Source organism: Hippoglossus hippoglossus, chromosome 13 (assembly GCF_009819705.1).
Source record: "Hippoglossus hippoglossus isolate fHipHip1 chromosome 13, fHipHip1.pri, whole genome shotgun sequence".
Lineage (NCBI taxonomy): Eukaryota > Metazoa > Chordata > Actinopteri > Pleuronectiformes > Pleuronectidae > Hippoglossus > Hippoglossus hippoglossus.
The window spans coordinates 1,553,129-1,566,025 of NC_047163.1; the positions used below are offsets into that span (position 1 = coordinate 1,553,129).

General features: G+C 43.0%; 1 protein-coding gene across 1 annotated transcript; it reads left to right on the forward strand.

Moving 5' to 3' along the window:
• Positions 1-11,514: 11,514 nt before the first annotated feature.
• Positions 11,515-12,897, forward strand: LOC117773178 (nuclear factor 7, brain-like). Its single transcript, XM_034604890.1, has one exon. The coding sequence runs from the start codon at positions 11,515-11,517 to the stop codon at positions 12,895-12,897; it is 1,383 nt and encodes a 460-aa protein (XP_034460781.1).

The window sequence follows — 12,897 nt, forward strand, 5'->3', positions numbered from 1 at the left end:
GACATGCATGTGTGTGTCTGTGTGTGCGTGTGTGTGTGTGTGTGTGTGTGTGCGCGCGTGTGTGCATGCTGCATTTTAAGCCTTTACTTCATCTGCAGTGTCTGTCAAAGTGTTGATATGTTTATTTTCAGTCTAATATCATGTTCTCTCCTGTGTCCTCATTAGCAGTTATCACAGCAGCGTCATGTCAGGCAGCGACAGCTTCCAACCCAGAAGATTCTCACGCACACACACACACACACACACACACACACACACACACACACACACACACACACACACACACACACACACACACACACACGCACACACACACACACACACTTCTGGCTTTGTTGTCTCTCCTCCACACACATGCATCAAATATTAGTGCGACAAATATCTGATCCGAACAGCGCAGCCATTAATTGTGTCTGGGGATCTGAAGCGCTCTCAATATAAGAAGAATAATAAAATAAAATTCAATCCTCTTCTACTTAGCCTTTGGCCCGGAGCACAACACAGGCTTGTGATTGTGTTTAATCCATCAGGCAGACGTTAAGCGGATCAGGGCGGAAGTTGCAGTTTGTAGTAAGCGCTCATGATATTTCTTCCCAGCCGTCGTCCCCCGTGAGAATCTGGCAACTTTCTGCATAATTAGCTGCAGAAAAGGGAAATAAATGATTTCTGTTATGAAAAGGGATTTTTTACAGCTGGGGGAAAAAGTAACTCAGTTTTGTTAAGTGTGACGAACACACATAAAATACAATAAAATAAAATAAAAAAAAAAACCTTAATTCAAACCAGATATAAAGAACCGTGTGAAAGAAGTTCATGATTTATAATAAACTCCTTCATCTTGATTACATTGATTTAAACTCATTTTAAACTAAATTTGGACCAAAGCTTTCATCTTCCTTTACTTTATGATTCCCATTAAAAGCAAAGTGAAGCGTCACCTTCTCCCCCTCATGTTTAATGAATTTGCTTGAACGCAGCCTGGAGATGGGATATTAAACAGATGAGCAGATGATGGGAGGATGATTCCGTGCAGACAGTCAAAGAAAAAGAAAGAGAAGCTTGATGGAATTATCATCAGTTGCTGAACCACCTCATCCAGGACTAATGGGAACCAGTTTAATTCCACGTGAAGCAGCAGGAGCCACGTTAACGGCTTCATCAGGCTAATGAGAGATGGACTGGACGGACACGCGATAAAGACGCCTCTATTAAACACAGACATGATAACAGATGCTCTCACACACTTACACACTCCTGAGGGTCACATGAAACACACACAGTGGACGCTTCATCTCCACCAGTGGATCCTGTGGAAGCTGAGGATCAGAACTGGGAACGCTGCCACCTGCTTTGTTTCGAACTCATCAGAATCAGTTGCTCGTATCACATAACGATGTCAGCACCACACCGACGGTTTGGTCCTGTGGTAAATATTAGATGCTCAGGTTCACACAGTTCAAGTCCCAGGCAAACTGTGCCTCAGTATCCGGGTGGAAACATCTACTCTGATTGGTTCAGAGCTTCAGACTCTTCAGTTCAGTGTGAACCTGAACATCAGGTGTGAAAGGTTCCTCAGAGCAGACGAGGTGTTCTGGGTCTGGATCAAACTGAACCAGGTTCTGTTGGTTTGCAGTGAAAACACTTTGTTGGATAGTTTGGACTTTTGGACCAATCACAGGAAGTAGAGACAGCATCAGGCGCCCTCTACAAACCAATCAGAGTCAGTCACAGGATGACTCCGCCCACGTAGGTGATGACGACAGGACGTACGTCAGACAGAATTCTTTAGTCCCTAAATTACAATGTGAAACCAAAAGTAACAGATGAAATGAAACTGTGGAACAAACATGAAGCTTCAGACTTGGACCAGAAAGTCGAGCTCTGTTGTGTCGTTCGTCTTATCCAGTGAAACAGAGGAGTGTTTCTTTATTTGTGGAACAATCGGTTCGAGGGTCTGAAGATCACAAAACATTTTTCATTTCATGGAACATTTGCACAGACGTTGATCAATAGTTTCATCAGTGAGCTGTTGCCAGTCGAGCTCTTGGTGTGTGTTTGACACGCTGCCTGTTGTGAAGCGATCTTCAAGGGTTTCGCCTCCGGGCCGACAGTTTATCACATCACGGCATCAAGGAGCCTGTTTGCAGCGCGTGTGAACATGTGTGTGTCGAAACGAGAAAACAAACGACGACACGTTGTCTGTTCAACAGTGGGAGACAGCGCCGGCTCCTCGGCCGCCCGGTGACACGAGGACAAAGTTCCTCTCGCTTCTTTGCTGTGAGGACGGTGCAGTAAACACACAGGGGCTGTCACTCAGCTCACCCTGTTCTCCAGTGTGTGTATGAAAAACTAAATGTGCCGGTTTCAGACGTTGTTCAGCAACTTTCTTGACATTTGCTGCATCAGACAGAACAATCCTGAGTTCAGCTGCTGACAGTTGAGCTGTGAGGTCACTTCCCCTGCAGAGGCTCCCAGGAGCTGAGGCCCCTGGATGTGCAGGTTGAGGAAAGTGAAACCTGTCAGAAAGATATCAGGGTAACTTCAGGTTTGGTTCAGTGTTTCCAGTCCCACGAAGCAGGACAGATCCCCATGGTAACTCGTGCTGAACGGCCAATCGGCTCCAGCGCAGGTCAGGTTAAGTCAGATCAACCACTGACCAATCAATTCCTGTAAAACATGAATAAATTAAGACCAGAAAGCCGTAATACACAATAAATATTTGCAATAAAAACAGTGAAAAGATGCAACAGAAGGACATTAAAAATGCATGGATAGTGCGAGATGTGGGAAAACAAAGCTTAACAAAACTTAAATAAGTAATGCTACAAAGTTTATTTTAAAAAACACGAATGAGGAAATCCTTTGATTCAAAGTTTCTGCAGAGTCAAACAACTTTGTGACTTTCTTCATCCTCTTGTCAACTAGACAAAGATAATGGGAACGAGAGAGGATGGGATTTTGTTGTTTGTATATTTTCTCAGACACTGGAACAGAAGCTGAGTGTGAAAAGCAGAACTCTTATATCAAGCTACACTTTATATTTAAGCATTTTTCATTCCAGGTTGAATTTTAGAGAGTTACCACAGAAGTTGGAGCTGCCTGGGTTCAGAAAACACATAAATCATTCATCTGAGTTCAAAATCATGAAGAAAACAGAATAATAAAGATGAAGACATGGACACTAACTCCATTTATCACACTGTTCAGAGGCAGAGGACACGAATACAAACACTGAGGCAGGATCAGGCACAAAATCACAGTTTTATTATAAATTCAGCAAATTGAACGACTTGGAAAAGAGCAAATCCAAAACTTAAGTGGTGACAAAAAACATCAGGTTAAAGGTAAAAACACAACGAGGACGCGTGCACACGTAGGAACTGAACAGATAAAGAACTGAAACAGTTAGAGGTGTGACAGGTGAGGAAGAGGAGGAGAAATACACAAGTAAAAGACGTCAATATAGAAATCAGTAGGGAAGAAGATTTAGTTTTCAGAGGAGCAGCAGAGAGAAGATTTAGAATAAAACCTGATGTCTAATCCACGTTCAGGTTTTCACCCCGGAGCATTTGTTTGGAAACAAATGAATTTCCATGAAACTTTGGCCGATGAAGAATCCGTGTGGATTGTGGTGTGGATCTGGATGAAGGTGGACTTTTGTTAACGTGCCCACGTGGGTGTTTGACATGGATCTTGACATTTAGAAAGTTGAGACTTATCAGTGATTAGGTGCAGCTGGATTGAACTAAAGGTTCTTGCTGTTAACCACGTGTACTCAAGATGCAGATCCACGTAAAGGTCGGGCAGCAGCGAGGCCTGGACAGGGTCAGAGTCAACAGCCACACAGAGAGAGTTTTAAAGATGTTGACCTGCATGAGGGTCGCCATCTTTGTTTATGTTTCACACACAAGAGTCAAAGGTTATAGAAGGAAGCGCTGTACAATCACTAGTCTGAGTTCTGTGGTGGGCCCCTTGTTTTACCTGTGTTCTTTTGGCGGCGCTAACGGGAACTGAGGGGTCTTGGTGGACGTCTGAGCTCTAACCACTGATATTCTCTGTTGCTCCTTCACAGGTGAGCACATGGAGGAGACTCTTCAATAGACCCGCTGGTGTTTGAATTTTGGCAGTGTAGCATTTTCCTCAAATTCAGACGCAGCTATCGTGCTCTCACGGAAAAAAACCCTGTGCTCACTTGAAATAAAAATGCTCACAGGCCCGGTTTCATGCAACAAGGAAACCAACGCCAGGGACACTTTGTCCGCCGTCCGCCATTTTCCCCAAGCTTGAAACACGTCGGTGGTCGCTGCTCATGTAGCCAAGATGGCAGCTACTGAGGCTGAGAGTGTTTCTTGTGCACGTTCAGGTGCTGATGCTTCTCTGCATGAGTCGGTGTGAACGGATCCACTCACAGAAAGTGAGACACAGCAAATCACTGATTGTTAACTCCGGGCTTCCTCCTCCTGCGTGTGACCTGTGTCATGCATCATTTCAACTCATCTGCGATATCGTCTCCAGCGTTTAATGTTGTTTACACCATATGGCTCAACGTCGGACCGCTGGGTGTGTGACAGGGACAATTACTTCCTCTCTGAAGATGTTTCGATGGCTGCCTGACAGCCCAGTGTGCGGCAGAAAGAGAGAGAGAGACACACGGAGACGGGGGGAAGTAAACAAGCAGAGAACAGATGGATGGAGAGAACAGGAGAGAGGGAGAAATGGCTGCTTGTCAGAAGAACGGGGAAATGCAGCATTTAGTCGATTTGCATAAAAACATAAAAGGAGCAGAGGAAAGTGGGAAATATTTAGAGGAATAAGAGGAAGTTTCCCGTCAGGTCGTTTTTCATGATGTGAGAGCAGCGTTTTATTTGACAGAATTAAGACGTTGAAGGTTTTCTACTAAACGAGGGAAACTGCAGTGATTCATATTAAACTTCTGGTGATTTGTTCCAAAACATTTCAGACACTATTGGACATTCTTGTGCAATAAAATTAAACCATACAACTTGATTAGAAAGCTGAATAAATACTAGAAAATATTTTATTCATATATTATTGTTTCAGAATTCCCTGACATGAATATGTAAATGTGATAAATGTTAAATATCCAAATAACAAGTATGTATATTAAATATTATAAATATTATGAATACAAATACTAAGTACATACGTTGTTGCCGTTAAGTGTGTGTGTGTGTGTGTGTGTGTGTGTGTGTGTGTGTGTGTGTGTGTGTGTGTGTGTGTGTGTGTGTGTGTGTGTGTGTGTGTGTGTGTGCTTACTTTAACCACATGCTATAATTCTTAATATACGACAGAGTTTATATTTTAATAAATTATTCATCCTTGTGTTCGTTGTTATTTTTCTGTTCTTCGATTTCACCTCTTTCTTTTTTTAAAGTTTATTCTTTTGTGAATAGTTTTTGTATTTCCTTTGTCCTGGTGTTTAACTTCCAAGTGAAACTTTAGAGATTATTAAAGACAACAACATATTAAACAGAATAAATTCAGTAAAACTGATTTTCCATGTGTGTGTTTCTGGCTTTTTTCTTCTTTGAGATAAACGAGCCTGTTACATTCTTCTGTCTCTGCTGTGAACTCGTTCAGTTTCAGCTGGAGAACTCGTTGAGGATCAGTTTTCTCTTCATCCTCCCTGAACTCCAGCTGCACTCCGGCTCCGTCCCCCAGAGGACGAGTCGGGGACAGCGACGCTCCACTTTGTTTCTGAACTCACTTGTTGGGACCAGTCGGTGATGCTGACTCCGCTCAGGACTCACTGGGAAGCAGAGACTCAAACTGGAGCAGGGAGCTGTGGTCAAAGTGTCAGTGAAGTTTCTGGGGATAAAGTTTGTGAGGAGGTGACGAGTCGTCTGTTAACGTCCGGACCGGTCGAGTCCAGATTTAGATGCTCTGCAGGTTCAGAACAGGTTTTTAAAAACTGGAAAGTGTTTGGAAAGAAGTATTTTACACACTGAATTAATCAGTATTCATATTGTGTATATACAGTGGTTATATTACTTATATAATAAGTACATGAATTATATTGATAATCTGTAGAGTTTAGATTTTACACAGAAACAACCCTAGAAAATAACTACTATGATGTATTTATTCGCAGGAGTTCATATATTGAACAGAAGCATCTCAGTTTTTCAGCGCTGTCACGAACTGAAAACTAAACTAAGAACAGATGGAACTGTTGTTTATCTGTTTCTTAAAGTTTCTATAATGAACAGAAACACACACACACACACACACACACACACACACACACACACACACACACACACACACACACACACACACACACACACACACACACACACACACACACACAGGAAAACACCCAGAGAGAAACACCGAGCTCCGACTTCCACTGAAGCTCCACTCGGGAACAAACAGGGGAGAGAACCTTCTTGACCTCGAAAAGAAAAACGATCTGTTTGTTTCCAGTTCAAATCCGATGTTTTTTGCAGGTGAACCTCTGGAGTTTGTTTGTAGAACCTGGAGCTGAGATCAGTTTGAGGTTCAGAGTTCAGTTACGAGCTCACAGATTTCTGCTCCGATTGCAGCACATTGAGAAATGAGAAACTGAGCCTGAGCCTGAGAGGAGGAGAAGAAGAGGAGGAGAGGAGGAGGAGAAGAGGAGGAGAAGAGGAGCTGAGGTTCCTGTCCTGGCAGCGGCGGCTCTGGTTTGGCAGGTGTTCCTGTTGAACACATTCAGCAGTGTCATCCCTTCATCCTCTCCAGCTCCACAGTGGGAGTTGGCAGCAACGACGACTGCAGCGAGCGTGAAGAGCTGCAACGAGGAAAAAAAGAAAAGAGGACTCAGGAAATATCCTCCGTTGTTGGATCAGCAGAAAAAAAACCACACAAACATGTTTTATTTACTAAAAACTGCACAGATCAGCGTGAAGGGTTTTACACGAGAAAACCATGGTAACAGAAATTGTCCAACTTAGTGTGTCCTGTTTAATTCTTTATGGAAGTTAGAAGTAAAAGTAATTACCAGTCGGGAAAAGTTTGAATCGGCATCAGGTGGTTGTAAGTCTTCAGTCAGGTGCCATCATACCACTGCAGAAGAAGAAGGTGCAACAAGGATGGAATAAAGGATTTGAGAAACGTTCCTCTGGAAAATACACGACGGAGCCGACAGAAAAAACAAACATAGATAGAATATTTAACCTGCAATCTCTCTCTGACCAGCAGGGGGCGACTCCTCTGGTAGTTTCTATAGAAGTCTATAGAAAGTGACTTCTCACTTTATAACGTCAGTAAACATTCAGGAGTTTCTGTCTCAGTCTCTAGTTTCAAGTCTTCTTCAAACAGCTGATGTTCATTTAGTGAATTATGATCATTTAGAGTCAAACAGACCATAAAGCACCGGATGTGTTGTGGGGGGGGGGGGGGGGGGGGGGGGCACCACAGTGTGATTGACAGCTAGAACCATCCAATGGGTGCTAATCTGCAAAAAAACAAAAACAAGCTAATTGGATCATTTTCATTGTCGCAGGATTATGACGAACAACAACTACGATAAAAAACGTCTGCAGATGGGAAATCCCACAATAAATGTTACATTTTACACTTAGTATTAATACTTTTAGGTTAAATTCCATTGAATGACCATCTATAAAACGTAGATATGAACTTGTCTGTCTCAGTTTGTGCTGTGATGCTCTTATTTTCATTTGTACGACCGGTTCCTGCTGCTCCGCTCTCGTCTCCACGCAGGATGGTCGATATGACTCAGTATTGACCATCGGTTGTACACTGCCTTTCCCAATGCATTGTGGGAAACAATGAGTTTACCTCTGGTTTCACAAAACCAAGATGGCGCTGGACTGAGGCTTCAAAACCAGTGGGTGTGGTCACTTAGAATAAAAAAATGTGGAAACAGTTGAGAAATGTGATTCTTCCTCCTGGTGCCACACTCCTCATCATCATAAATGTGATTTAATAAACTAAACGTGCACACTTGATTCCACGTGCTCGTGACACTGGGCTGAGTGGGTGATTTACGCCCTCTGGCCGTTGCCTCTCCTGGATCCTGAGCACAGGAGTGATGACAACTGATGATGGCCATTTAATGGGCTGATAACATCGGAAGCTGTGGAATGACCTGCCTGAGGAAATTAGGTTTAACATTACGCTGTTTTTATTGCCTCTGATTCCTCTTGAATTGCTGTTGGTGCATTTTTGTTTTGTGTAAATCACGGAGTAACTGCTCATTTAGAAGGTGTTGTACTGTTAAAGACGACTGTTATGGTTCTCTCTCACCTCCCCCGCCCGGCCCTCGCTCCCCGTGTAAACTCCGCAGGTCCATTGTGTTGACGAGCTGCTCTCTCGTCTCGGTGAAGCTCAGTGACGCTGCCGCTGCCTCGAGTTCGCTTCAAGTTCTTCAGTGAAACACGTTAAACTCAGCACGACCCCGGAATCACCGTCATTTAAACCAATGAGACTTTTAATGTGAGAGAGAAACACTCGCGCAGAGTCAGTGTGAGGAGTTCAAGTTCTCTGAGGACAAGCGTGTGTGTGTGTGTGTGTGTGTGTGTGTGTGTGTGTGTGTGTGTGTGTGTGTGTGTGTGTGTGTGTGTGTGTGTGTTTTGTGTGTTTTGTGTTACACGGTGGATCTTAAGTTCTGATCTTTATGTTTTGCCCCATTTTCTTTGTCTCATTTGCTTCCAGGATGTTCACGGTTCTCGGAATCTGACGACTTTTTAACTTTGTGACAGAGCAGAATCTTTTCCCTCATATTTACTGTAAAAAGTTGATGACTCCCTGATTAACAGAAATATTAGCAACAGAAAAATGTTGCATTAAGTTGAAAGACATAGAAATTAACTTTCTAATCAGCATCAGTAGAAGCTTCATTACATTTCGGGCTGGAGTTTGTCTGATTGATAGAGATAATGTGAGGATCAGCAGATTCTCCAGAGGATTCACAGTGAGCCACTGAACATGTTGATGATGTTTCCAACACGTGACGGATGTGAAACTCAAACCAACCAAAATAATACGAACATGTCAGGATGAAGAAGAGGATCCGGACACGTGGAGGACACTGACGAAGACGTCCACTTGGAAAGACGAGGACATTGCAGAACCGTTGGTGAGAAGGGCCGACGCCGTGTTGTAAAAACAACATGTGAACCTGAAAACTGCAAAAACTTCTGTGTTGTTGCGAATGTGTTTGTGTAGAAAAAGACTGGATACAAACTGCTTCGTAGAACGAGGGCATATGAAAAAAGAACAGTCATTTCCTTGCTATTAAAGATATAACAACAGGAACCTTCATCTTCTTTTATCTTGTGACACAACACAACTCTGTAGTTATGGCCCGAGCACCGAACAGTAGGAGACCGTGGGAGGCCCTATGGAAATTGTAAGGATTATTTATTTTTTTTCAGGCAAATGAATTGGCTTTTTGAGGCTTTAACATGCTCAACTTCTTACCAAACTTTGCAGAAAATTAGAAAGTGGTGAAAATGTACGTATTCTGGAGTCATTTTAAATGGGCGTGACAAAATGGCTCAACAGCGCCCCCCCCGCGCCCCCTGGAACGCGTTCACATTGACCGATCTTCACAAAAATCGATACACAGGTGTATCATGACCAGACAAACAAAAAAGGGGCATTATGAAAAACGCAACATTTTGCATTTAGTGGCCATTTTGGCCATATTCCACATTTTTACTTTGAGGTACTTGTACCAGGGCTTTCATCAGATCAACTTCAGATTGCGATGAGTGTCATCTCAATTGTGCTCGGGCCCATTATTATTATTATAATAATAATAATAATTGTTTATTTGTGTTCTCAGATTTAAGGATTTTCTGTCTATATTTTTCTATATATTTTTATAACTATTACTATTATTGTTTGGTATATTTTTGTGATTACATTTAATTTGTTGTTGAATCCTTTGATGCTGATAATGCAGGAGTGGAGTTGTTTGTTGACGGCTCAGCATCAAAGGACTCATGGTCCATGTATGTCCGAGATACAGAACCTCGTGTTTTGATGGCGTGTAATCAAACCTTGACGCCACGCCACGCGCCACGGTCACAACGTGTGACGAAAAATCGATCTTTGAGGTAGTTTGTATCTCCGTCTTGTTGTGATGACACTCATCTCAATTTGAAGTTGATCTGATGAAAGCCCTGGGACAAGTTCGTCAAAGTAAAAATGTGAAAAATGGCCAAAATGGACACTAAATGCAAAATGGCGGGCTTCCTGCTGCGTTTTTCAAATTGCACCTCAGACTTTTTTGTTTGTCTGGTCATGATACACATGTGTATCGATTTTTGTGAAGATCGGTCAATGTGAACACGTTCCAGGGGGCGCAGGGGGCGCTGTTGAGCCATTTTGCCACGCCCATTTAAATTTACTCCAGAATACGTACATTTTCACCACTTTCTAATATTTTTATTATTTTCATAATAAATGTTTTTCTTAAACACAAATGTTGTCTTCATTAATGTTGCATAAGTGTGAAGTTTACAATCCTCTGAACTCCATATCCTTCATCTTTACTAACTACTGACGTGGTCATTTTGGTTAAAGTTAATAATTCAATTATTCATCAAAGTTCCAAATTTGTAGTTCATACTTTCATGAGACTTAATCAATAAATTGGCTCTTTTCTCTTCCTTTGAAGGCTGGTGGCCCGAGGTAGCTTTAATGTAAACTAAAGCTATTATTTAATATTAATATTAAATATGTTTCTGATAGCCACATTTATTGAATGCCCAAAGTCACATCATATATTGCTGTCACACTTAAGGTATAATAATCACACCAAAATGTACAATCATTTGATGATGTCATACTTTTTACTGCACTCACACAAATTAATGAGCAAACTTGAGCTGATTTGAATTTATGAAACCATCTTTTAATTTTCTGACATTGTTTCCATTTGTTTGCACTTTGCTTCTGTCTCTTTAATGTGACTTCAGCTCTGCAGCTACGTCACAGACTCCTCCCCCCTGCACTTCCTGACTTTTGTCTATAGGATCTGACACAAACCTCTTCTTGACAAAGTTAATATTTAATCATAACTTATCTTTACTCTTGCAGAACTACCTCTGAACTTTGAGCACTGATCAGATCACGATCATATTCAAGCAGCTATTTTACACCAAGTCTCTTGTCTGTGTGAGCTTGTTGCTGCCAAATGACTTTTGACCAGTTATCAAATCCAAGGCTCTTATTACTTTTTACAATCGTGTCCTGACTCACCAGAGAAACCAGGAAACATCTGTTCCTCCCTGAAGAGACGCAGGCTGAAAACCAGACGATCACATTCACCTTCCAAACCAAACTGAACCAAACCAGACCAAACGTCCTGAGTGAGTCCAGCTACAGGAGAGAAGAGTCAAACTACAACCTGCCGACGCTCCACACACTGACCGTGAGTTTAACAAACACCTCGACTCAGAGAGGAAGTAAACCTCAGTGAAGTTCGTGGAGCTGTGACTGACTGACTGTCTGTTTTCAGCTTCACCTGGAGACTCAATGGCTTCCAGATCAGAAGAGGATCTCTGCTGTCCCGTCTGCCATGATGTCTTCAGAGATCCTGTCCTTCTGTCATGTAGCCACAGCTTCTGTAAAGACTGTGTGAAGAGCTGGTGGGAAGACAAAGAAGTAAAAGAGTGTCCACTTTGTAAGAGAAGATCTTCAATGTTCGAACCACCTTGTAACCTGGCGTTAAAGAACCTGTGTGAGACCTTCTTACAGGAGAGAGATCAGAGCTCTTCACATGCTCTCTGCAGTCTGCACTCAGAGAAACTCAGACTCTTCTGTCTGGACCATCAGCAGCCAGTGTGTCTCGTCTGCAGAGATTCAGAGAAACACAGCGACCATAGATTCAGACCCATCGATGAAGCTGCACCACAACACAAGAAGCAGCTTCAGGAAACTCTGGAGCCCTTGAAGGAGAAGTTACAGTGTTTTGAACGTGTTAAAGTAGAGTGTGAACAAACAGCAGAACACATTAAGGTCCAGGCCGGACTCACAGAGACGCAGATCAAGGAGCAGTTTAAAAAGCTTCATCAGTTTCTGGAGGAGGAAGAGGAGGCCAGGATGGCTGCACTGAGGGAGGAAGAGGAGCAGAAGAGTCAGATGATGAAGGAGAAGATTGAGTCTCTGAGCAGAGACATAACGGCTCTTTCAGACACAATCAGAACCACAGAGGACGAGCTGAGAGCTGAAGACGTCTCGTTCCTGCTCAACTACAAGGCTGCAGTGGAACGAGTCCAGCAGCGCCCCCTGCTGGATGATCCACAGCTGGCCTCAGGAGCTCTGATAGACGAGGCCAAACATCTGGGCAACCTGAGCTTCAACATCTGGAACAAGATGAAGGACGTGGTCTCCTACAGTCCTGTGGTTCTGGACCCAAACTCTGCTCATCCAGACCTCGTCCTGTCTGAAGATCTGACCAGTTTGAGACGAGGAAAGAAACAGAAGCTTCCTGACAATCCAGAGAGGTTTGATCAATACATCTCAGTCCTGGGATCTGAGGGTTTTAACTCAGGGACTCACAGCTGGGACGTCCTGGTTGGAGACAGTACACACTGGGAACTGGGTGTGTCAGTAGAGCCTGTCCAGAGGAAGGGAGACGATCTGTCTGGATTATGGGGAATATGGTTCTATGAAGGTAAATACTCAGCAGTGTCACCATCAGGATCATCTTATCTCTCTGTGCAGAAGATCCAGAGGATCAGAGTGAAACTGGACTGGAACAGAGGAGAACTGTCGTTCTCTGATCCTGATACTAACAAACACATTCACACCTTCACACACACTTTCACTCAGAAGATGTTTCCATTCTTTATCACTAGACATCCCTTGAAGCTGTTACCTGTGAATGTCTCTGTGACGCTGGATCAGAGCAGTTAG

What these genes read in the sequence shown, in the direction of transcription:
- LOC117773178 (XM_034604890.1), top strand. Translation starts at nt 11,515, where the DNA reads ATGGCTTCCAGATCAGAAGAGGATCTCTGCTGTCCCGTCTGCCATGAT.